This window comes from Vipera ursinii, assembly GCF_947247035.1.
Source record: "Vipera ursinii genome assembly, chromosome: Z".
Lineage (NCBI taxonomy): Eukaryota > Metazoa > Chordata > Lepidosauria > Squamata > Viperidae > Vipera > Vipera ursinii.
The window spans coordinates 88936001-88961806 of NC_139517.1; the positions used below are offsets into that span (position 1 = coordinate 88936001).

Below are 25806 nucleotides of genomic sequence, written 5' to 3' on the forward strand. Positions count from 1 at the left end.
GTATTTCATATTAAAATCAAAAGGGGCAGGGAAGCGTGTGTGTATGTATGTATATGTATGAATTATCTTTGAAGTTTGCTTTTGTGTATCACCCAAGTGTTTCATGTTATACAGAAATAAAAATGCTTGATGACAGTGCATTGCATTTCTTTACAAGCAGAGAATATATTTTTGCACATATGCCCTACTGTTTAGTATTCACGCAATGAAATATAAGACATCTGAGCAAATAAATCATTATCTTGAAGAAATGAGGATGGTGCCCTCACTACACCTGTTACCTGGAAGAAAACAGCATTACAAATTCATTTGCAGAGTAATTCACCAAGATGGGAGAATATCAGGGAGGTAGAAAGTTGCGTGGCTCTGTGGGCCCAATCCTGATGACTTTCATATGCAGCTTCTTCCATTGGAACCAACAGTGATAAATAGACCCTGTTTTCTCCTTTGGCATCTAAAGTGGCTCCATGACTTTGGCTTCAGTGGAATTAGGATTATGTCTTCGTTCCAGCTTCATCACATAATCCTAATTCCCAATGTAAGGCTGGTATGCATCTTTCCTGCCTACGCATTATGCATAGGATACAATTGTCAACATGGATATTCTCAGATCAGAGATCCGAATATGCTAAATATGGGGCAGAAGACAGAAGTAACAGAAACACAGCTTCTCTTCCCTTGTGTATCTTCAAATATTTCTGAACTATTATCCTCATTTCTGTTTTTTTACTCCATTATCCACCCCCATTAAAAAAAAAAACCTGAAGCAAAGCGGATGCTTTCAGATAGAAATTTTAAGGAAGGAGGAAAAGGATAAAATTCGTAGGAGTGGAAAGAGGGCCAACGCCTGATACTTTATCTGCCTCTGAATGTATTTAGCATAATTTCAATGCATAAAGCGGAGAACGGTTTGGGTTTTTTTGTCCAAATGGTGGGTCCTTTAAAAATCTAGGACCGTCTCTCTGGTAAAATGGCGCCTTTCTAAGTCCTGCCTCTTTCTTAGTGATGGGGAAAAGGCCATAAATCCGTTGTTGTTTATGAAAATTTACAACTTTGCAATACAACTTTACGAGTGATTCGGTTTCTCCATTGGTTGTCGACGGTCATGTGGGTGGTAATCGTGAACATGAACTTTTTTATAATTTCCCTGGCAAGAATAGAGCTGCATTCTTTTGCTCTGCTCTGTCCTGCTTCGGATCTCTCTGCCTTTTCAGCCCCACCCCCACCCACCCCTTTCAACCACCCACCCGGGTTTTCATATGTTCTTTGTAAGTCAAAAGGGAGTCGAGTGGATGGAGATCATCGGGCAGTCGCCTCGAACGCAGGTCTGGAATGGCCTTTTCCACCTCCTTTGCCGGAAGGTGTGGCATCTTGGATTCAGAGCTCTGGGTGGCAGATTTTCAACTCACAACTTGGCTAATTTCCTGCTTCTTCTGGCACCAAAAGGAAGGCCATTCGTCTCCACAGCAGGAAAAGCGGCAGCTGTCAAAGTAGCCAGGACCTACAAGGTGAGAAACGTTGAGAAGAGAGAGCGTTGAGCAAGCAGACCCAGTTAGTTACATGAAGCAGCCTGGAGAGATGGCTTAAGCCTCTCTTTTCTCGAGAAAAGGTCGATTTGCCAAAGCTTGAGAATGAACCAATGCAACCCGGAGCTTCCGGGAGTTTGCCTAGCTAGCGCATACAAATCAGCGTCGGGCTCCGAGTGTCATCATCCTGACACTGTTACTGTTCCATTGGCTGCGTTAAAAAGGGTTCCTTTGGAAAGCGTGGTGGGTTTCCAGAAACCTCTGGCGAACGGCTTCATTCGTAGAAAGGCAGGTTTGAAAAACCCAGAAGGTGTCAAACCTATGAGGGCTGCTTCGGTCCTTGCAAAGATTTAATTTGCGGTGGAAAATATTAAGAGGTTGTGTTTATTTTGAGTTGTGTGTGAGAAATGGAAGTAAATTGGTGGACGGAGGCGGGTCCTCACGTGTTTAGAATTGTAGATGGCGATCAATTCCGGCGATGCCTTTAGAGGCAAGACCTGAACGCAGTATTATGGTGTTGCTTATGTGCATGGTTGAGAGGCAGAAACACATGACAGCGTTTTAAGAACCCGAACATTTTTGTTGTTGTTGTTGTTGTTGTTGTTTTATGTTGTCATTAATGAGGGGTGGTGGTGAGTGGGATTAAATGCTTCAAGGAATCTTTTAGGTCATTGTTTATTGGGGGGGGGGAAACATGTAAGTTCTCTTAATAACTGGAATAGCTGGTAAAATGTGAGAACTGTGTGCAATATTTTCATAGCAGCAATTGTGCATGGTTCACCCAAATCGAGGTTGTACAGTGGAAAATATTTCTGACTGTTCGACTGAAATATGTTTCTGTTCTTGTATTGATCCCCGCCGTTGAGGATGATTAGCGATTTTCTTAAATATTAGGAAAAATAGGTTTTCAACACCCTCCCCCCCCATCCATTCTCCGAGTTGATAACGAATTACGTGTACATTACATTGCAGTATCCTCTTGACTACAGCTGCAGTAAATGTCGGATTATTTATCGGCGAGAAGTTTACTCAGTACTGCCACTGTGTGGCCTTTAAAGGTACTAGCCGCTGAGAGGGTTGGGGGCAGCCACCAGGTACATAAATAATTAAGAGAAAGACGATGAATAAATCACGACTGAATGAGTTGCCTATCGTTGTGGAGCATATACACACGCGGAGATGGTGTTCTCCTTTCCCAGACACTTTTTGAAATTTAAATGTACGCAGGGGAAGGCCGAGGAACCCCTGAAAATATGATTATGCTAACTCTAGCAGGACAGCCTAGAGATGCTGACTTTATCCCGAGGGTTACTACGGTAATACACGTCCCATCTAAACAATGGCTCGGATTGAGATTTCTGTTCGGATTTGATCTGTTAGCTAAATCTTGCTTCTCCGTGAACATAAGAATTTGATAGTGAGTTTGTACCTTCACAGAAAAGGAGTTTTTAAAACTTAAATAGAGCTACCGCCCTCTCTCCTTCCTTACTTCCCCCCCTCCCCCGCACCTATGTTCCAACTTTGTTTGACTTATGGCTTGGATTGAATGAAAGGAGGGGGGGGAGAGGGTTAATGGGAGCCCCTCATTGTTAAAATGGTAGTCACACGTTTTAAATCAATGGAGGTTGTTATTTGAAAGAGTTCTGAAATCTGACCTGCTTTGCCGTCTGCTTTTTAAGGGCCCAGCCAAGTTGTTTACCTTGCTTCATTAAGAAACTGTCTCAGAGAATGTGTCTGGATTCCTCTGGGAAGGTGCAGTCTTTGGCAAAACTTCTGTTTAACAGATGTGTGTCTCCAAATGTCTAGGTGAAAGGAAGGGGAAAGTGTACTCTTAGTACAGTTTCATTTCCTGGACCACGGCCCTTTCTTTTTCTTTTTAAATGTGCTCTAGTTGGTGTTCAGTAATGATGCGTAGATTTTATCCCTTCTATTTAGAATTATGCTTGCTGTGGATGTAAAAGTTCAGGAAAATTTCCGTTTGTTGCATTAAATTTACAAATAATTACATCTTTCCTAGCTATTTATATTTTTGCACATTGTACAAGTTGGCAATTGACTAATGAAAAATGAACCAATATCTAGCTATGTTCAATTTAACAAATATACTCCATTTATAGAATATTTTGGTGAAGATTACTACATATAAGTCATTATTCTCTTTGTGTGTCTCTCATTTCCTTCTCTCACTTTCTTGTATTGTAAAATATTTTTTAAAAAATTCATTTTTGATACAGTAATGACTATTCCCCATTTTGGAGACTATTTTCTAAATCATCCCCAAATTTACATTTATCGATCTTGATTTAGCGGGTGGAAAAAATCCATTGTTGGAAGGGTTTCTGAAACTTCCGTTAAGGACCAAAAGAGCTGGTAACTACAAGGGAATGGTCGTGGTGGTGACAGCAGCTATTTTAACTTACTGCTGTTTTAGAGGTACACTAATTGGAGTCAGGAAATTTAAAAAATAGCCAATTGGCCAATGGCCTTGTGGTTTTCAAGCCAACGAAGTAGCTATTTAGGAAATAGAACACCTGAGAAAGGACAGAGAAACAATTGGCACAAGATACGTGGCTTTAATCTTATTCATATTTCCTAGGAAGTAAGACTGGAATGATTCGACAGAAATCACTTCACAAGTTGCCAACCTCCTTGTGAAAGTTCTCCTTGCTTTCCAGGTTTCTCATTCCATTAATGGTTTTGTAACTTCAGGCATAAATATTTTCCCATTGTATTTTGAAATTACTGTCAAGTTTGCAGATTTCAAAGTGTATATCTGCTGACATTCTTTTTTTCTTTCTTTCTTTCTCTTTCTCTCCTTTCTAATTTGGTTTATTGGTCTTCTTTCTTAAGATGGGGTGACTTAATTATTCCCCACCTTCCTGTGAGATTCATTATAACAACAGACTGAAGTTACAAAGATTTCATTTGGGGAGTTAAAAGACTAACAACAGGGGGAAAATTTTATTGGAATAATTTCCTCTCTTCAAAGCCTCAGCTAACATCCTCAGAGAAGTTTCCTTTGAATACCCCCACTGACAACAAATAAAAAGCTGCAGCAACAACAATTGTGTTGGAGAATCACCGTTTCCTGTCCGTTTCAGAGCTGAGAATTAAATTAACTGCATTATATTATCTGGATCATCTTGAACAGAAGGGTTGTTGTTGTTTTTTTTTAGCCATTCTCGAGGATGTTGATGCACGCATACACTCTCCCAAGCACGTTTCATTAGAAACAGGGAAGTGAAATCATGAAAATCGGTTGCAATTTCAGTTGCCCATTACGTCTGCTGGAAAATATTCCATATGCTTTGGGCACCCTCGTTTCATTGCTTTTGACTCGGGCATGAAAGGAAACGGTTCAAGTGAGACCGAACCTCCTGTTCGCCAGTTTGTTTTTAAACCAGCAGATTCTCCCTTTTTGGAGAGGGTGGTCAAGTTCCCACTTTTAAGCGTTTCTTAGACACCGTCTCTAAACCACGCGGGGTTTTTTTTTTTTTTTTTGCTTTTCGTCTCTGCGGCGGGGCTGGGGCACAGTCCCCTAAGCTCCCGGCAAGAGACTGAATGAACGGGGGCCGCGGGGGGGGGAGGGGGAGGGAAGAGAACCTTCCCCCTGGATAGATTACGATTTTTGCAAGATTAGTTTTCGGGGTTGCCTCTTTGCTGTATGTAAGGAGTCATCCTCTCGTTGCTGGGAGTGTCTCCCTGGCGTCATTCATTCATTTGGGTGGGAATAACCCCGCTCGACCTGTACAGACTGACGAGCACCCATTTCCTCCCCGGGGGTTACCCGAGGGCAATTCCTCCCCTCAGCCCTGTTCTCCGTGTTGGCACTGAGGAAAAGCGACCGGTGGCCAGTTACCATCTGCCAGGCTCGGCGTCGGGGGCGGCAGAGGTGTCTGTGCCGGTGTGTGTGTGTGTGTGTGTGTGTGTGTGTGAGGGGTGGGGGTTGTTTGGAACTTTGCTGGCTCTGTAGCGGCGGATCCCAGGGGAGAAGGCCGTCCGCCGCTCGCTCATTGGTCGCTGCGCCGTCAGCTGGTGCGATTTGCTGCTGTCGCTTTTGGCGCTCGGCCATCCAGAAACAAACCACTCGCATGACTACTAATAGTTATAGCCAGATGTACTAATACACAACAAATCAAGGTCCGGGATCTGGGGGAGCGTCCATGAGTTCCTATTTCGTGAATCCCGCTTTCCCGGGAAGCTTGTCGAATGGACAAGAGTCCTCCTTCCTGGGGCAGGTCCCCCTCTATCACCCAGCCGCTGGCTACGAGGCTCTGAGGCACTTCCCAGCTTCTTATGGGGCCGGCAGCCTGCAGGAGAAGCCCTACTCCTCCTCTAGCTTCTTCCAACAGTCCAGCCCCAACACGGTCATCGCCTGCAACCGGGCAGCCTATGATTATGGAGCCTCTTGCTTCTACTCGGACAAGGACCTGGGCGGTGCCTCCTCGCCCTCCGGCCATGGCAAACCAAGGGCCGGCAACCCGGGGGACTACTTGCCCTGCTTTGCTTCTGACCAGCAGTACAAGCCCGAAAACTTGGCAGCCAAAATCCTAAACGAGGAAAGCGGTGACCGGAAATACACCAGCCCTGTTTACCCTTGGATGCAAAGGATGAATTCATCTGCTGGTAAGTCAAAAAAGGTAACCCTATAAATACGGAGGTGGGCTTCAGAGGTGATGATGATTCCGGGCGAGCTTCCATTCCCTCTCTCTCTCTCTTTCTTGGGGAGAAAGATCTTTTTCAGATGGGCCATCTTCAGACTATCTAGAATGGGTAGAGGAGGATTCACAGCCCAGGGGATAACCTGAGGTTCTTTTTTTTTTTGTTCCCCAAGTTCTCTGTCAACCTGACAGGGTGAGAACTACCTTGACATGAAATTCTTTTGAACTAAGGCTAAGTCAGCATATGAAGGCTGCCATTGATTGCAGTCTCACATACCTGGAAGCAAATCTTAAAGGAAATAACTTGTAAAGTACTGGGTGGCTACTATTGCTGAACTGCTCGCCATCATCATCATCATCTTCATCACCGTCAGCAGAGAAGTGTCTCTTTCCATCAGAGCCAAAGAGTGACACAAGGGAAAGAGTTACAACTGCTCCATATATTTGTGAGAGTTCTCTTCCCCCTCCCTTCACCCACTCATTAGTGTATAAGAATGAGCTACTGAATGCACGTTTCTAGTAATATCTAAGCGCGCGCACACAAATCATCTAATGGGGTGAAGGGGGTGGGAAGAAAGAAAAGTTGATCAATGGCCGCCACCACCACCACCCCATTTCAATGTATCAGAATGTCATTCTTTGTTCTTCTACCAGAGGAATTAGAAAGTCTAAGGAGATTTTAATAGTGAAACATTAAAATTAAAAGCTTTTGGAGAGTTTAGGCTGTTTTCATTGAAACATCAATGACCTTCCTTTAATGCAGCATACTGTGGTTTAATGTTCTATTTCTATTCTACTTTTAAAAAACAACAACACTTGCTTCAAAATAGATTTTATTAAATTTATTGGGGCTTGCAAATAAATCTGTTTAGGTGCTGGTGCCAAGACAAACATCTTCAAATTTCACCTGTTTAAAATGGGAAAGAATTAACAAATAGGATTGCTAATACCTTCCTTTGGAAATCAGTGTGACTGAAAAATATTCCAATTTGGTTATATACTAAGTAAAAATCCTCTTGCAAGTCTGGACATAAAAAAATAACATAAAAGCAACTCTCCTACACCAGGGCCTATTCATGTATTATCTAAGGGGAATGGCCATGTTGAAAACAATCTTCCTTCTTGTTATTAAAAAGGAATGCTTCTGCTCCCCCCAAACCCCAAAATTTAAATTAAAAATTAAAAAATAACTTCAAAATATCCGCTCCTGAGAGCACCAGAGTGTGAGCTCGTCCTTTAAGTTAGGAAAGCACAAGTAAACAAGGAGTAGAGCTCCTGCTTATTCGAGGTTATATATGTTTGCTTCCTTAGGTACAGTATATGGACCGCATGGGAGACGGGGCAGGCAAACCTACACTAGATTCCAAACGCTAGAGTTAGAAAAGGAATTCCATTATAACAGATATTTAACCAGAAGGCGTCGGATTGAGATTGCAAACGCTCTTTGCCTTACGGAACGACAGATTAAAATCTGGTTTCAAAACAGGCGAATGAAGTGGAAAAAAGAAAACAAATTGATCAATTCCACCCAGCCTGGCGAAGAAAAAGCAGAGGAAAAATCAGGGGAGTAAAATTATGCTGAAGAGAATCTACCATCCATTAGTGGCTTTTTCCTTCATTACCATGCCTCCCAGTTCACACACAAATTCATTGGGTTATTATTCTTTTGTTGTTGTTGTTATGCAGATATTTCCAAAGGCTTAATTAAAACATATACATATTTATTATATATCTATATATGTTTTCAGTAAACCGAATTTCTGTATCAGTAGAATTATTGGCAGTAGAAAAGCTTAGTAATATTCAGATTTCCGCCCTGTAGAATCTGGTGCTTAAATGCTTCTGACGTGAGCAATACCTTTATTTCTTTTTTTTTAAAGAAAAAAATGTGTTTGTATAAAACTATCATTTAATGGTCCTTCTACGCATTGAAAAGGACCACACCTGGATCTAGAGAGGGATTCTAGAAGGGATAGAGGAAGCTGCTTCTGCATATTTTTCTGTTAACTCATAACAAATAGTTGCGCTCTGTTCTACCCTTTTTCATCTCCAAACTGAACCCATTTATTTGTTTGGTAATAATATTGATTTCACTGAGACTTTATTTGAATGATGTTACACATGGCATCCTCATGTACTTTAAGGAAAGAAAGAAGAGAAAATGCTAACATGCATGCACAATTCCCAATATATAATCAGGATTTTCAAAAGAGATAATGGGTGGGATGGGAAATATCATTCAAAACTTTGCTGATTATCTGCTGTATGCTTTTATTTTTCTAAAGCATAGGTTTATGGCTTTTTAAAACAATTAGTCCTAGACTTCCTTTGACGAGCAGATTACTAGGATCCATGCAGTTATTTTAATATAATTGATCACAAAGCATTTTCATTTCTTCCTCTATTGACCTAGTTTTAAATTTAAATACCATGGTGTTGTAGATATGTTCAAGAAAACAATATTTAGGGAAGACGCTCCACCCCAAATCTAAAATAAGAATGCAGCTATTTCATACCCTTGGGGTGCTAGAAAGTACAGGTGAAGGCTTTATTTAGTAGTAGCATGAAATTATAGTATAGTGCATTGGTGCCATTATGTACATGTAAATATGGAAGCATGAATATTATATTTTAATAATAATTAAAAAATCACATTATCCTAACTAAATAACACCATTATGCTTATGTTTATGGAGAAGAAAAAATGAGGTGGAGAAAATTTGCAAGCCCTTCCTTCAAATGTTCCTGAATTCTCTCCCTTTCTCTGTGTCTCTTAAAAGCCCATGAAAGAATTCTATTTTTTAAAAAAAAAATACTGCAGGAGATTTCTTTTGAGTACAAATTTAAAATCAGCACTGAATTTAAAATACGTCTACTTCTCCTTCCTCTTGAAGTTACTGCGCATTTACTATTGTTACAGAGATTCATTATTTCTTATATGTTCTGAATCAGTTTTTTAATTGTTAATTTTGGTACCTAATTTCCAAAGAAATCTATACTGAATTAGTTTACTTTAACACACACACACACACAAGGCATCCTATAGTGTGTGTATGTGCCCAACACCCCCATTTTTGCTGTTTTTTTTTTAATCTAAAACCCATATCCCCTAACAATTGGTACTTAATAATGGGGTTCTAAGAGAGATGTCATAATTTTGCTATAATGGGCTCTAACCCCAATTCGACCCTCAGCCTTGCAGCAGCCCCGGGCTGAGAAAGATGAAGCTCTAACAAGTCTCCAGAGGGTGGCGCAAGAGGCCGACTGACAGTCAGGAGCTGGCAACGGGCTCGCGCGCCAGGCGCGCGCCCCAGCCCTCTAGCATCCACCCAACTCCGCCATTTAGTACGCGAGTTTACCTCTAGAGGTCATCAGGCAGGATTTACGACTGGACAACAAAAGCACGTGATATGAAGTCGTACCCCATATTTGGGTGCCTACGTAGGAGGGAACCAAGTACTTGTCCCAGTCATTTCCATAATTCATCATAAATTGTGCAAGGGTGTTACAGACGCACCAAAAAACGAAGCAAAGAGCCACAAATCAAGGCCCCCCGATTAAAAAAAAAAGCCAACAACAACAACAAAATCCCCAACAAGCCCCAACAACAACAACAAATGAGCTCCTATTTTGTAAACTCATTTTGCGGTCGCTATCCAAATGGCCCGGAGTATCCGTTACATAATTATGGAGATCCGAGTGCCGTGAGCGAGCAATTCAGGGAATCGGCCAGCATGCATTCCGGCAGGTACGGCGGTTACGGCTACAATGGTATGGACCTCAGCGTCGCCCGCTCTGCTTCCAGCCACTTTGCGCCAGGGGGGGCCACAGAGAGGGCTCGCGGCGACAGTTACCCCTCCAGCGCCAGCGCCAACGCCAGCGCCGCTACTCCCGACGCCAGGTACACCAACCGGGCGGCGGCCGCTCACTCGCCTCCGCCCGAGTCTCTGCCTTGCGTCGCCGTGGCCGCCTCGCCTCTGAGTGGCGACGCTCATCATGGTGGCGGGAAAACCTCCGCCGTTAACTCGACCACCAGCACTTCGTCCACGTCCGGCGGCACCGCCAGCGCCGGCGGCATCGCCAGCACCAGCACCAGTAGCAGCCTCTTGGGCAGAGAAGGGCTTAGCACGTCGCCGGCCGCCCAGGAGGATCCTCCCGCCAACAGCGAGCAGGCGATCGCCCAGCAGAATGACCCAAACACAGCGCAACAGGCTTCCCAGCCCCAGATCTACCCCTGGATGAGAAAACTCCACCTAAGCCATGGTAAAAGCATGCCCGGTTTTCTTTATATGTAACCTAATGCCGCAGGTCTTAGAGGCGGAGGGGGGGGGTGGAGAGGGGCCGGGGAGCCGAGGGGCACAAGACTGGCCAAAGAGAAGCTGGGGGGACCAGGAAGTTCCTTCTCCTTCCACGTCTGTCTCTCGCGCGGGCGCCCCGTGTCTGTCGGTCTAGCTGCCAGTTCAGGTGGTCTCTCTCTGTGTCTCTCTCTCTCTCCTGAGAAGCCACAAGCTCTTCCCACCCTCACCCTCCCCTTGGAAAGGGCAGCGTAGGGGAAGGCCAGTGGAGGACGGAAATCGAGATAATGCGAGGCAAACTCTCCTAAGGACTCTTCCCAGGTCTCCGGGACTGGCCGCTTGAATGGAAATGGTGGGAGTGAGCGAGCGAACCAGCTTGAATAGTGCCTGGTGTCAGCTTCGGTAATTTATGGCGAAGATTGTTGTCCAGTGAAAACACCGTTACTAATTATATCAAAAAAGAAGTTGGGGAAGTTTTGCGTGCCTGTGGGTGTTTTTTTTGGGGGGGGGAGGGGGGAGGCAGGAGGGTGAGATTTCTTTGGGAGAAAAGTAGAGGAAACTTACTTAGGAGAGCCTAGAGGGAAGAATTAAATGCTAGTTCTGCAGTCCTTCCGTGTCGGCTTGGAGATCATTTCTTCTCCAGCCCAGAGGACTTGACTGGCAAATCGAGTGTGTTTGGAATGAAAAGTGGACTGGGTCTGGGACAACAAGGCTGAGAGGGCTTGCTTGTTACTTTTCCTTTTATCTGATAAGCAAGTTCTTTAGAAAACTGGGAGACTCTTACGCGCAAGTAGAGACCGGGCTGCAGGCGAACCGCGCCTGCTCTCCAGCTTCCGGGCTGGAATTGAATGGATCAGGAAAGTCAAAGCGGAGATTGTTTAAACTTCACCGGGGTTGAAGTTGAAATTACTTGCGGGTTGTGGGGGAAGATAGAAAGGGAGAGAGATAGCGGTGGAGGAGGAGGAGGACGACGACGACGACGACGACGAGAGAAAAGGAACTTGTTGACTCTTTCCACAAATCTAAGACACAAGAGAAATAAATCCGAGGGAGAGAAGGGAGAGCTAGGGGCCAAAATGAAGGGGGAGGAGGGTGTGTCCCTTTTGCCAAAGTCTTATTATTTTCTTTTCCCCTGTTGCAGACAACATAGGGGGGCCCGAAGGGAAAAGGGCTCGGACTGCTTACACCCGCTACCAGACCTTGGAGCTGGAGAAAGAGTTTCACTTCAATAGGTACCTGACCCGCAGGAGGAGGATTGAAATAGCACATGCTCTTTGCCTCTCAGAGAGACAAATCAAGATCTGGTTCCAAAACAGGCGCATGAAATGGAAAAAGGATAACAAGCTGAAGAGTATGAGCATGGCAGCTGCAGGAGGAGCCTTTCGCCCTTAAGAGAAATGCCAGCCCTGCTTCTCCCGCCACCCACCCACTCCCCTGTCCCAGAGAGGGAGAAACAATACCAGTACAAAAAAAACATCACAAAATTCAACAGTATTCTATAAACGCTGACCCTGCCTGGGCGCGTCAGTAATTTCTCTTTGCTTAACTTCCCTGGAAGGGTGTACAAACCCTCTGCTGATGTATCTTAATAATCATGAGCCTGTTTAATTGAGCCTCCCTAGTGCGCGGCCCTGTGTTACAGTAGATTGGCTTCCCTGTGCATTTTTCTTTGTCTTGAATAGCTTTGTAGATGTTTTAACTTATTTATATGAAGCAAGTGGCGCTACTTGAAGTAACTGTAAAAACAGGAAAAAAAAATAGTCCTAAGCAAACACTAGAAGAAAAAAAAGGAAAGGTTTTCCTCCCTTCTTCCCCCCCCTCTCCCTCCCTCTCGCACCCCACACTCAGTCTGGTTTAAACCCAGTGTTTTGTGTTGTTGCCCTCGCTGTGCTTTAACCATGCATGCGTGTTTGAATGTGTCAGTGTATGTATAACTCCAAGCTGTGGTCAAGATTTCCAATCAGAAAAAAAAAAATACTACCTAATTCCTGTGTCATTAATGGCTGTTGTAGAGGTAATAATGAAAAACAAACTGAACTTGTCCAAACGTGTAGTGAATAGTGAATCTGTGACGAAAACTGTGATTCCAGACAGTGTGTCCTTGCTGTGCCTTTGTATATGACTTTTTGCACGAACTCTTAAAATGGCTTTTATTAAGCGCAGCTTTGGAAAAGTATAAGGGTTGGTGGGGGCTGTTGTTTTTCTTTTGTTTGTGGACAAAATTACACATAGAGTCAAAGTCCGGCTGTTTGAACAAAAAAAAAATGTGATTTTTTTTTCCAAAAAGAAATGTGGATTTTTTTTTAAAGAAAAATAACTGACTGGAAAAAATAAACTTTCTTTTATAAGAGATCTTCTCCCCCTTTTCTTTCAACTCTGTCTTTTGCCTTTTGAGGGGGAGCTGGTCTGTACCCTACACAGACTTGTTCCGCATTTAGTCTAGAGACTTAAGTTGGAGAGGAAAACCTGAGCCCAATTGCAAGTGTACACTGGAGCAAATATCGCTTTCTGGGCTTAAAGTTGTATAAGAAACCCAAAACTGTCATTTTTAGGGGGAAGGAAGATAAAATGCCACCTTAACTCTTTTAACAAACAAACAAAAAACAAACAAACAAGCATTTGCTTTCCTCAACCTCATTTCTAAGAACCTGCTTTAGCTTTCTAGAGTCAGCTAAGGAAAGCTAACTGGTGGGGCAATTAAAAGTCTTCCACATATCTACTATGAATTATACTTTCCTTCTCCTTGTGCAATTTTAACAGATTTCAGGGAAAGATTGTCTTAAACCAAATCAAATAAACATGTATTTCTGTTTAGCTTTGCTACAATTAATTTTGCTAGAAATGTAACACTACTTACCCAACCCAGGGCTTGAATGGTTAATGGCTTCTGAGTTCCTAAGAGTAACTAAAGATCTGTAGATTTACAGGCAAAGCACATTGGTATCTTCCCTTAAAAGTTCTAAAGCAGTAAACTTTATAAGCCCAAGTTCCAGCTATATGACATTTGGATGCCAAATGAATAGGGTTTTGTCTATGAATTAGATCGTAAAAACATCCATAGCACAGACAGATAGGCTCACTGGCTATAAAAAGTCACGTGGTGCCATTAAAGTAAGTTTTATGGTTCTGGGGAGTTGTCATCCAACATTATATACCACATAACATGTAATCACACTGACGCTGGACTTCATTTGACTCTCTTACAGGCTACGTGTGCCTCCTGGTCATTCAAATTGTCAGGGTTTAGGTACAGAAGTATCTCTCCCCAAGTTCTCACATACTCAGTGAAAAAAAGCGCTTAAGGTAAGTTCTGTGCGCAAGTTGCTTAAGTTTGTTTGTACAGTAGAAAACTCGGCTTTAGTTTTGCCGTACTACTTGTTTTGGGACCTTACAGTATTTTGAAATAGTCCAATAATTTCTTCAAGGTGCTGCTTTAAAGACAGGATGGTTTTGCCAATCTGCCCCAAATCCTATATAATTTAAACTTTTCTGCAGTTGAGCTGATACATATAAGAGTAACAAACTTTACTGTTAACTTAATCCAGAATCAAACATTACAGTCCAAAGCAAAAAAAAAAAAAAAGCAGATTAAGAATCTTTGGCAGAGGTGGAATTTGAGGTCTAACTTTAATAATGTTGGCTAAAGCAAATGATAATGACTTCCTTTGCTCCAGGAAGATTTTTTTTGTTTGTTTGTTTCTAATCAGTTGTATTTATGAGTGGAAGAGTCCGCAGGCCAATTTAAAAATAAAGATTTGGGGGGAGGGGCATGGTTTTGCCTATAAACCTTTTGGAAGAGTCAACAACCCCATTGTTATTGGCATGTCTGGAATATTTTCATCGAGATGAAATATTTACATATAACAATAAAGATGTTATAGTTGATTTTAAATACTGGATTCTTTGGGTCTTCTCTGCCTTTCAGAATTAATCACACTTGCACCTCGTATGCTGTACACAAGTTGTTGTATTTTCTGCGGTCTTAATATTTGTACAGGGTATACACAGCACGTGTTACATATTGCCCACTCCAAGCATTTTTTAAAATCTTTCTCCTGCTCCCACCTAGACTTGCTTCCAATGTTGAGGAAATTGATCAGATTCTGCATACCATTATATCCTGGGAATTACTGAAGACTAAATTTATAGGACATAATAAACTAGCCCATTTAGGTAGCTAGCAATCTTTCTCTTTTCTCTCTGTTCTCTTTCTCTGTTTTACTGTCTGGCAATTGTTGGGATAGGCCCCCAGCTGCCTGTTTATTTCAACATCCTTTTTTTTATTTAAACAGACACTTCTCACTAGAGTGTGATGGCATAGCAATAAACTTTATGGCCGGATTTAGATCTAAGTCTTTGAATTTCCAGGGCTGAAAGAAAGCATGAAAGAATCTTTTAAAAAAAACCTTGCCTGCCTGCCTATCTACAGCATCGTATCACCAGAACCTAAAAATTCTTACTCTTAGAAATTTAGGAAAGCAACTGCTGGGGACAGAGTAGCAATTGTATATATCAAATAAAACGAATGATTTTGCAAGTAAACAAGGATTAATGGGTTTAAAGAGAAGGAGCTAGAGAATATCTACCTTATGAATCAGGGGGTTTCAGCCTAAGAATTATTAGAGGTTTTCACAGATTCCCTTCTTAAACTCTAGCTAAAAATAAATTCAGCTCTTGGTCAATGTATATGTCATACTAGACTATTAAGAGTTTTTTTTCAATTAAATGTCAAATGAGGTTTTACTTTTCTATGTCTTAATTTCTTTTTGCACATTATACAGAATTAAAAGCAGTATGCATAGGTCTTAAAATCTCAGTGGTATCCGGCAATATAATTGAATCTTACCCTATTCTGATTGCGGTTTAGAAAGAGACAAATTTTGTGGAAGGGTGAATAAATATTTGAAAGATCTGGAAACTTCTATCATTTTTAGGTTGACTCAGTATAGGCACCCACAGTCATTTACGTTGTGATCTCTCTCTATACTCAAATGAAGTAAAAATCAGTAGCATAAAATGTACTGTTATTTGTCCCCTCCCTCCCCACTCAGTTTTATGCAGAGATTTCTGCCTGGCTTCCATAGTTAGCTTAATAAAGACGTGCTGACTATTCAGTAACATTTAGCAAGTTTTAGAAATGGGGAAAAAGCCATTACTTTACTTTATACCCTGCTTGTTTTTTTTAAGTAAAATTAAAAGAGAAAGGCCATACAGATTTAATTTCAAAATATATAAAATACAACTCCCCGATCCCACTTTTAGAGAAAGCTAGCTTTTTAGTTGAACAGTATTGCTCTCTGCAGGGTTACTGAAGAATTCCTACACATTCAAAAGCAAGGATACTACATGGCAAAGGGAGAAGTCTCCACGTAAAATACTATTCCACCCATAGTGCATTATTTAACACAGCACATTTAAACTGAAGTGAAGTTTTCCTGAGCTTCCCTGTTTTAAATAAAAGGGGAGAAATTATGGGGCCTTGTTTTTCTTTTCGTACTGTTATGTTTCCTCTCACAAAAGAGGAAGGAAATCGTTCCACAGTCAGATCTTAAGAACCAAATGTGGTAGTCATCCTTAAGACTATTTACAATTAGGTAATATAATTGCATGATTTAGAGGCTAAATGTTGTTCAGTTTCTTTCCTGTTAATACTCCTTTTTCCATAGCTAGCTATCTCCTGAACTAACAACCACTCAGCCAGTACTCAGTGGAAAGATGGCTGAATGAACAAATTGATTTCACAGGCAGAGTAGGGAAACATACAATTCTATCAAAGTTCTCTACAAATAAGTGACCCTGTGCATTTCTACTTAAAAGTGCATTCTCTTGAATTCTGTGAGATTTAGTTCCATGTTATTTTGCATACCAGCCTGCAACTCACAATAAACAAAATTAAATTATTCTAACCACCTAACTACAAGGGGAGGATCTCGACATGGGCAGGAGCAGAAAAAAACCATTTTTTCCTCAAAATGTTGATTTTATTTTAGTCTGTGTTTCTGTCATTTCCTACCAGAGCAGCAAGTTGAATAAACAAGCCAAAATGCACTCATCTGCTCAAAACACTTATTCCTCAAAAATAGAATACTATAAACCATTTTTTTTAAATTAAGAAGTGTATTTGCATAAAATGATGATGATGTCATTACTATTTTATTTTTTTATATTAAAAATAATACTTTATTTTCCTTCACCTTATCAGAAGCTCTTTATGGATATTAGAAAGTCCAATTTTATCAGCTCAAGTAAAAAAAAATTGACTTTGGCAAGGTAACTGTGGAGCTTCCCTATGCTGAAAGTAGTACAAAGATGGCTTTTGAAACTCACTTGACATTGGATCAGCAAGCACCTTCTCTTCAAAGCATTGTGGCAAAATTATTAGCTCCATTATGCAAGTGAAAGAAAAACTGTCAATATTTTCTACTGTTTCCATTGAACAGTTTAATACTGAGGTTAGCAACTACAACTCCTGCATCAGATCTTCTTATTTGTCTTCTTCCTTAGTTCTAACTTTTCTTTTCCTTGAAAGAACAAGGCTGTTTTTGGGACTATAAGTCAGCTTTGCACTTTTCTATTAATTCTGACCATATAATATTGTAGACCTCTTTGGATTCTGTAAAATCCAAGTGACCAGCTTACTTTTCAGCATTTCTTATAAGCAAGTTTTCTCTGGGAGAAAAGAACTACATCTTTCTTGCTTAGACAGATGCAGTCAATGCAATATAAATTACAAAGAAAAAGATATCATACTGTGTTTTGCAAAAGGGTGTCCCTTCAGAATCCTGGAATCTGCTCCTCTCATCCTGTTCCTGATCTTCCACAATGGCTTTTCAATAATAATATTTGTTATGGGAGGCTATTGGGTAATTATTGCAGTTTTGTGAAACAGTCCTTGCTCGAGGTGAAGTCTGTCTCTGAATAATAAATGGCAGCTCTTGCAGTTCATTGCCAGGTTAAGTAAATGCAGAAAGGAAGATAAATCTGCACACTCTGAGACTCACCAGCAGAGCTCGCTTTAGACCAAGTTCATAGCCAATTTGCTTTTCTTTGGGCAAGGCTTCACAAATCTACTGGATCAGTTCTTCAATGTGTTCTTTTTGTTATCATTACTATTAAAAAGACTTGGTAAAACAGCCAATATCTTAATATTATACATTGTACAAATCTATTTCAGAGCCAGACTTCAGACCCACCTATCCCAGAGTCTACTAGCTCCATTCAGTGTAGTCTGCTTTTTTCAGCAGTGGTGAAATGTCTTTGGAAAGTGATCTTAGGTTTTGCTTACAATGATAGACTTTTTAAAGGACTTCTGCTTTTTCCTCTTTTTAAGAACACCCCATTCCTCTAGATTCTTAGGAAAGCTTAATGGGAAAAGGAAGGCTGTAGAGCTTAATCCTTGTTTAAGGAGATAGAAGCTGCACTGCTTTTGTATATCTTTGTGATTAGGGCGTAACTACTCCAGGTCAAAAAGTGGAGGGTCAAAAGTTTACATCTTGCACTGCTCTTAGTCATGAGCAGCCCAGACAGAGTTTGATGTCAATGTTATAGCCAAGATCTTGACTATCAACACAAAAGATAAAATAGCTTTAAGTGTGGATCACAGTATGGACTCCAGGTGAACTCTTGTGGTTGGTTGAATGACCTCAATTACCAAGGGGCGGATAGAAAATTCCTCTTTTCAAAGAAGAATACACATTGTATTTCATCTTGAATTATCAAGCACAGACTTTCCCTGAGTCAGGTGAACGTGATGCCAAGACACACATAGCTCCGTTCTTCTGTACAAATGCATGTGAATAGCATACACCAATATAAATATCTGAGGGCTGTACAAATAAATACTAACCAATTCATTCAGGAGAATTTCCATTGATTTTCCATTGATCCAGAGTTGCAGCTTTCATGAAGAGAACTTACAGCCTATGAAAACTCCTTTTATCCTTTGTATATTTGAGCCTTGAATACATACAGCTTTTCTTAATTTTGTGTCTTCCAGAAATTTTGAGCTGCCATTGCAAAAATTGTCCAAATGCATTTAGAGGATGCTATATTAGAGAAAGTTGCCTTTATCTGAAATTTTTGCTGAACTAATACAGATTTATCTTTAAAAACTTCAGTTGCCTTTTTAGGTCCCTTTTGGAGAAAGGAAGAATGATACATCTAAATGTGTAAAAAGGTTTAGGGGCGGATAGATTGCAATGCACTTTCTATGTTTAAGTACATAGCAAACAGGACACAACTTACTCAGTTCAGTAATTTCAGTTCAGGATTTTGCAGACGAAACATCTAGAATAATGTGTGATGTTTTCTCTTGAAGTAGCAAAGTTATAATTCTATTTTTAGTAAGTCAGAAAATATATTTGCATTACTTTATACATGCATGTAATATGTACATATATTGTATGCATATATTCCTCTGGTGAAACACTTTTATTTAGTATTACATTTAGAGAATAATTTCCTTCCAAAAAGCAGAAAAGGATGGTTGGAAGGGTTTATTTGATCTGCTAAAACACTTTTTTTTAAACATAGCAGCTACTCAATTTGTTAATTTTCAGATTTTTGCAAAAGATTTTCTGCTTTATGTATGTTGCCATAAACAGATGCACAAACACAGGAATACAGAATATTTCCCTGCAAGATTGAGCAGGGAAATATTGACAGGAGCGGCTTTTTTAAAAAAAAATTCAATGCAGCTTCTGGACAAGGGGACAGAGCTGAACTTTATATGGTGTTTTAGAAAAAGTTACTCTGTATAGATGCAATCACAGGAAGATAATAAAAAAGATATTTCTAAAAGAATAAAATAGTTTTTAACAAAATATGTCCATGCTTTCACTATACAAACACAGTAGAAAATTTACTGTGTAGGAACAAGCTATTCTGGTTATAAGGCAGAGGTGTTGAGTTTCTAGAAATTTGACAATCTGTTTTGATTTTTTTTTCTTAATGTGTTTCTTGGTGTATTTTTCTTGGAAATTATTCTAAAATGTCAATCTCTCTCTCCCTCTCTTCCATAGCTTAAATTTAGGGGAAGATAATCATCAGAAAACACTGTTAAAATGCTGTTAAAAACAACTGAGTGTAAAATTAAGGAGGACACCTCCCCCCCAAAAAAAAACTCCTTCCGGATTGCCGGGTTCAATGGCCTTATCTCCAGATAACTGAATATAGCATAAAATTTGGAAGGCAGAATATGATCTGAATATAATTTCTCTACCCACAGAAAATGGTCGATGTCTTTGGATTTTTTCCCCCCTTTAAAATAAGTTAGTTTAATGAATCAAAGCTTTGTAAAAGGTGGCAAACAGAAACTTGTCTTTCCCCTTTCTTCACCACTTTTGTCTTTAAGGTGGAATTTGAAGGCAGTCAGTTTAAGTGTGGAAGGGAATTTTTCAAATACACATTGATGTTTTCAGGAATTCTCAGCATTCTTTTTTTAAATTGTTTTGGAAAGAATTTTTTTTAAAAAAAACTTTTTATTTTCTTGCTACTTTGGATAAATTTAGAACGAAAGAACAGATTGTATGTTTGTGTGAATAATGTGTATAAATACCACCCACCACCCCTGGAGCTCAGTACAATTAATTTAATTCTCAATTTTTCTAGTTTGCAAAGAACAATTTCACTGCCTTTTTCTTTTCAAGAATTTTTTTTATCCTGTCTTTATTATTTTTATAAATAACTCAAAGCAGTGAACATACACAATACTACTTCCTCTTTCTATTTTCCCCTCAACAGCCCTATAAAGTGAGTTGGGCTGAGAGTAAGTGGCCCAAAATCACCCAGCTGGTTTTCCTGCCTAAAGTGGGACTAGAACACCAGTTCTAGCCTGCTGCTTTAACCACTAGACCACACTGGCTCTGGCTCTGAATTTCCAACACTCAGATTCCTCTTTAGGAAAAGCTGTTAAGAGAATACAAAGACCAGAAACAGTCAAACCTTATGATGAAAATTCTTACATATAGATGTGTATGCTCAGCTAGCATTTCTTCCAGTGTCAAAACCCAACTGCCAAATGCTGAGCTTCAAAAAAAAAAGAAAAGCTGATCAATTCCTTTTAATGAGCTTTTTTTTATTCTAGAAAGTGAAAGGCAAATACAGTCCCCACATTTCACAAAGATTACATTTTTCTTATAGAAGAATTTCAGGATCTTTCCCATTTAGGAATAAAAAAAAATCTAACCAAAACCTCCCTCTCCCTTTTTTTTTTTAAAAAAGAGACACTCTCGGAAGATCTCCTGGAAAAAAAGACTTAAGTCCAAGGCCGAGGTGAACTTCAGGTCAAGTAGTCTAACAAATATGAAAATGTCGCTTGGTGAAAGGCATGCCTTGTTATTTAACAAAGACTGTCAATGTGTAAGATTAATAAGAACCAAAATGTGCCCAGTGTCACTTTTCACTTACTTTGAATCTTGGGGCAGGGTTGTGTTGAACAAGCTGGGTTAAATATACTCAAAACGCATCAAATCAGTGGCCAGGCACGGTGCCGGATTTGTTTCTCTTCAAGGCGCATGTGACAGGGAAAAAAAATGTGTGTGTGTGTGTGTACACTTTTTTTGCTTTAGATACACACTGCTTTTCTCTAATCAGTGACCATCAAAGGAAGATAAATCTACCATTTTGATCCTCCACTATCCAATATGTAGCTTTTATTCCTTTCTTCTTTATTTATCAATAAATTATCCCTCAGCCCAGCCCAGCTCAACCCAATTGCAATGAGAACTTTGGATAAGGAATGCCCTCTTGTCAATGGAATCATCTTCACTGGAATCATCTTCACCTCTCCAAAAGACTGTGCGGGATGTGTTACTGAGAAGGATGGTGCTTAATATTGGCTAGGCCAGGTTTCTGGGTGCAGTATGTGTGCCTGTGGAGTAGAGCATAAATCTCTGGAGACATAAGGGCTGCTGCTGGAGAGATAATCCTCGGTGGTCTTGGCCGGGCTCTTGTTTATGATATGATAGGAAAACCATCAAGACAAGGAACAGGCCTATCTCTGGAGTCACAAAGAATAGCCTGAGAACCACACAGTGGTTGATCGGCTTTGGTCACCTTGGAGATTTACAGGCTGTAGAACCATTTTTATTTCTGTGGTGTTGAGCAAAAGGAGACACCCAGTGCAAGGCGGTGAAGGGAAGAGAATCAGGAGCCCTAAATCTTAAGCAGCCCCTGGGACATTTCTGCCAGGTCATACTCAGCAGACATAAATAAGGTACTTGCTTTCCATGTATTGTTGTTGTTGTTGGGAGACCTACTTTTTCAATAGTTGTAGTCATCCTCAGGTCCAAGGGGGGGGGGCTTTTCTTTCAAGAAAAAAACTATCCTATTCAGAGCTGCTCATTGCAACTGCAGACTTGCTGTATTCCAGTCTGATCGACACACAGGGTTAGGGCCTTAACCATTTAGACTCATCCGAAGTCCTGTTTGTAGCGATAAAATATTGAACCTCCCTACTCGATACCCACCCCTGATGGCAACATCCATACTACTCCGCTCTCACTCCCATTTAAACAGAAGTGGAAAAAACAGGAGGGGGGGGAAAATTGTTTCCCTATGGGATCCAGTGGTGGGGTCTCATCTGTTGCTTACAAGAGTTTTATGGTCTACCCCAAGGAAATGACACCTGACTACCTTCCATGGATAAAGCATGACCGAAAAAATGCTTCATAAAAAGTCTACTTGAGGTGATAAAGGGAAATTGATGTGCCCATTAATAGAGAAGACATGTTTCTGGTATTAGCTAAAAACCTGGTCTTTGATTTTATAGGTCAGAAATAAGGTGTTAAGGACAAGAAGCAGTGGGGAAATGTTATTGGAAGTAGGAAATGCAACAAGGATATAATAATTTTAGTAATAAAAATCCTCTTAATGAAAGAGTAATGTTGGGACATGCGGAGCTCCCCGTAGCCCCCATTTCACCTCAAAAGATTTGGTTATAGGATTTTAATTTGGAAGCAATTGTTATACTTATCCATACATAGATCATGGAAGGTTAATATAACCACAGCAATCTACATTTGCAGTGAAATAATGGGGTAACTGACCCCTTGTCTTCTCTGGATTAAGCAATCTGATAAAAACAGTGACAAACTAAAAACTAAAGAAAAGGGTAGAATATACCTTTACCTGTGGAATAATACTTTAAAATGTTATTTTAGCAGCATACTTTTTGTGGTATTCTCCATTCATGAGAAACTCTCATGGATTCACTATGATTTATTCTCAAGGAAATGGCCATAGGCTTGGTCCCCTATTGTAATGATAAAGGAAGAGGTCCTCTTGCTATGCTTATATTTGTTGAACAGATTTATAACATCAGTTTATGCATTTGCTTCCTTATTCCTCTTTTGTTTTCAGCAATGATAGCAGAGATTATCTTTCAGCAATGACAGAAAGATAAAAACATTTCTCGCAGGAAGGCAATAGTTTTCATATTTGTGGAAGGCTTTTCGTAAAATTACTAGGTTTGGTGATACAAAAAGTCATCTGGGCTTCAAGGATAACTGGATTTCTGGTAACTTCTTGAATTTCTATGCTTCCTTATTAATACTTGCAGGAACGACTTCATCTCTCTTAACTGCGCTTATAATTAATTGGATTTCTATTTGATTATATCTATCAACTTTCATTTCATATCTGCATCTCTAAGAAATGATCTGCCACTCTTCATTTGCCAAGGCGTGTTGGATGTTTAGAATAACTAAATTACAATAAAAACACCATGTCTGAAAGTCCTGGAGAAGGATCAGAAGAAAACAAGTAGCTCATTGCAATTAGTTGGCCTTTGTTCCTTAGTATTTTTAAAAATTATTGATTACTCTACTACCATTCCTTTCCCTTTATTAATATTCCAGAATTTACTGAATACATCATACTGTTCATTCTCACCTTTAGCTGGTTTGGTTATTCTTTCAAAAAGGAAACAGGCAAAGAATAGATACAGGGGAAAAACAGTTGTACAAAGATTTGCTTGCACAGTTGTGTTTCAGGGAAAAGCAACTTCTGCAGAACGAATTGTGCAATAGCCAAAATCAATCTGTCTGTCTGTCTGTCTGTCTGTCTGTCTGTCTATCTATCTATCTATCTATCTATCTATCTATCCCCTTTCCCCCCCACACACTCACTCCGATCATAGCCTTGTATTCAAGAAAAATAAATCTAGAATATAGATCACCTTTGTTTCCTTCTCATGACCGGATACAAGGTTAGAATCTGCAGGCAAACTCTTTAATTGCTGGAATTCTTTATGGAATTTCTGTCTAAAAATTACAGAAGCAGAAGCAGTGAGGCCAGCCGATTTGTGATTAATGAACTTGGATTTAGGAAAAGCTCCTAAGCCAATAAATTAGGATTTCAGAACCCACAAAACCCTTGACAGCTTGCATTTGCTGAATCGTCTTAGGTTCACCTCATTTTGTAGTCTTTTAAAACTTAGAAACGGCTCTATTGCTGTTTTGGGAGACCTTCCTTCCATCCGTCCTTCACTCGTTTTACTACATCCCTTCTTCCCTGAGCGGCGAAAACGCACATAGGATCATCCTGCCTTTCCTCAAGGAATCTTCCTTCTATTTCCTGATCCGGGCTCTGCCAACCGCATAGCAATTGGCCCTGACGGTCAGGTGGTGGGGTGGCAGTGCTCTCTCGCTCTCTCTCGTGTGTGTACACACACACACACACGAGTTCACGCTATGAGCTTTTGGGGGTGGGAATTCCCGAATGAGGGGCGAGGGGGGGCACACTTTGGCGGGAGGCGCTTGACAACAGCGACGGGAGGGGAGAGAGGAGGAGGCAGGGAGGAAGGGAGGGAGGGAAGGAAGGAAGAGGCAGAGGAGGGGCCTCATCGAGCCCAGAAAAACGACAACGCGAGAAAAATTAGTATTTTTGCACTTCACAAATTAATGGCCATGAGTTCGTTTTTGATAAACTCCAACTACAACGAACCCAAGTTCCCTCCTTGCGAAGAATACTCACAGCTCGAGGGCGGCGGCGGCGGCGGGAACAACTATCACCATCCACACTCCCACCAACACCCCCATCCCCATCATCCCCAGCAACAGCAAAAACTACAGCAGCTGCACCTGCGCCAGCCTCTTCCCGACTTCTACCAGCGGCCGAGCAGAGAGCCGGGATACCAGCCGCCGCAGCCCCCCACGGCGCGGTACCTAACGCAGCCCCCCCATTACCCCGAGTCGCCTTACAACTGCAACAGCCTCAGCGCCCCTCCGGGGCAGGAGCATCCAGCTCCGGGAGCCTCGCCACCCCGCTCAACGCAGCTGCCGCCGCCTTCATCAGCTCCTGTCCCGAAGGGCCATCAAGTGGCCTCCCAACCCTTGCTCCAAGGCCACGGCCCACAGCCTCAGCCCCAGCAGCGTCCTTGCGAAGCAGCTCTGGGAGCAGCTCCCAGGGGTAGTCCCGGCTGCCCCCTTTTGCCCGAAAAGACCTCGCCCGGCCTCAAAGGGAAGGAGCCGGTGGTGTACCCCTGGATGAAGAAGATCCACGTGAGCACGGGTGAGTTGGCCTTCTCCAGGGGGATCTGGCACTAAGGTCCTGGAGGCTGGGCTAGGGCTGGGTGTGCATTTGGGAGAGGGTTTCCTAGTTTTAAAGCGAAACCCAGAAAGAAAGGAGCAGTGGGAACCCCTTTTGTGGGTGGGGCCCTTGAGCAAAAGATTTACGACGCCAAGCTGTAGGAGCAATAATGACGGCCCCCATAAATTTAATAGCCCTGGCGGTGGTTCTGGGCGGTAGGTCTTTGAGCTTTCCTTGAGTCCAAATGCCCATCACCATTTTTACCGATCCCTAATTGTTGTTCCCTTTTGTCAAGAGCCTGCGAAACCTTTTCTTCCTATTTTAAAAAGGAGCCTGGCGGCATTGAATTTATGGCACAATAATGATAACTTTCCCTTGCCTTCTTCTTTTGTGCATCTGGTGTGTGCGCGTGTACCTGCATGTGTGGACGCTCAGTCAGCCCCAGCTACAATGGAGGGGAGCCAAAAAGATCTCGGACTGCCTATACAAGACAACAAGTCCTGGAGCTGGAGAAGGAGTTCCATTTTAACCGCTACCTGACCAGGAGGCGAAGGGTTGAGATCGCGCACACACTCTGCCTCTCTGAGCGGCAGGTCAAGATCTGGTTTCAGAACCGGAGGATGAAGTGGAAAAAGGATCACAAATTGCCTAACACCAAGATGCGCTCCTCCAACCATTCTGATCACCACCAGCCAGCCAAATCTCCAGCCCAGCATTGCCCACCCACCCACAGAAGCAGGGTCACTTTAAACTCAGCCTCACTATGATGACCAGACTCACAAGCGGGTGGGGATG

General features: G+C 41.4%; 4 protein-coding genes across 4 annotated transcripts in view; all 4 read left to right on the forward strand.

Moving 5' to 3' along the window:
- Positions 1-1467: 1467 nt before the first annotated feature.
- The window catches only part of HOXA3 (homeobox A3), a 40581-nt gene continuing 16242 nt past the window's right edge, over positions 1468-25806 (forward strand). Inside the window, exon 1 of the mRNA XM_083378044.1 lies at positions 1468-1508. The gene's annotated coding sequence lies outside the window, so the exon portion shown is untranslated. The remainder of the gene's footprint in view (positions 1509-25806) is intronic.
- On the forward strand, positions 5690-7758 carry HOXA6 (homeobox A6; the record flags this gene model as incomplete). The annotated part of the gene is made up of 2 exons (XM_083378045.1): positions 5690-6152; positions 7499-7758. The coding sequence occupies 2 exons, from the start codon at positions 5690-5692 to the stop codon at positions 7756-7758; spliced, it is 723 nt and encodes a 240-aa protein (XP_083234171.1).
- HOXA5 (homeobox A5) lies at positions 9768-13334 on the forward strand. The gene is made up of 2 exons (XM_083378714.1): positions 9768-10450; positions 11624-13334. The coding sequence occupies exons 1-2, from the start codon at positions 9805-9807 to the stop codon at positions 11872-11874; spliced, it is 897 nt and encodes a 298-aa protein (XP_083234840.1). The 5' UTR covers positions 9768-9804; the 3' UTR covers positions 11875-13334.
- HOXA4 (homeobox A4) lies at positions 24384-25778 on the forward strand (the record flags this gene model as incomplete). The annotated part of the gene is made up of 2 exons (XM_083376456.1): positions 24384-24993; positions 25447-25778. 2 exons carry the CDS (start codon positions 24384-24386, stop codon positions 25776-25778), a joined length of 942 nt encoding a protein of 313 aa, XP_083232582.1.

What these genes read in the sequence shown, in the direction of transcription:
- HOXA5 (XM_083378714.1), top strand. Translation starts at nt 9,805, where the DNA reads ATGAGCTCCTATTTTGTAAACTCATTTTGCGGTCGCTATCCAAATGGC. An exon ending in AAAACTCCACCTAAGCCATG is followed by an intron (nt 10,451 to 11,623) that starts GTAAAAGCATGC and finishes CCCCTGTTGCAG; the next exon opens with ACAACATAGGGGGGCCCGAA.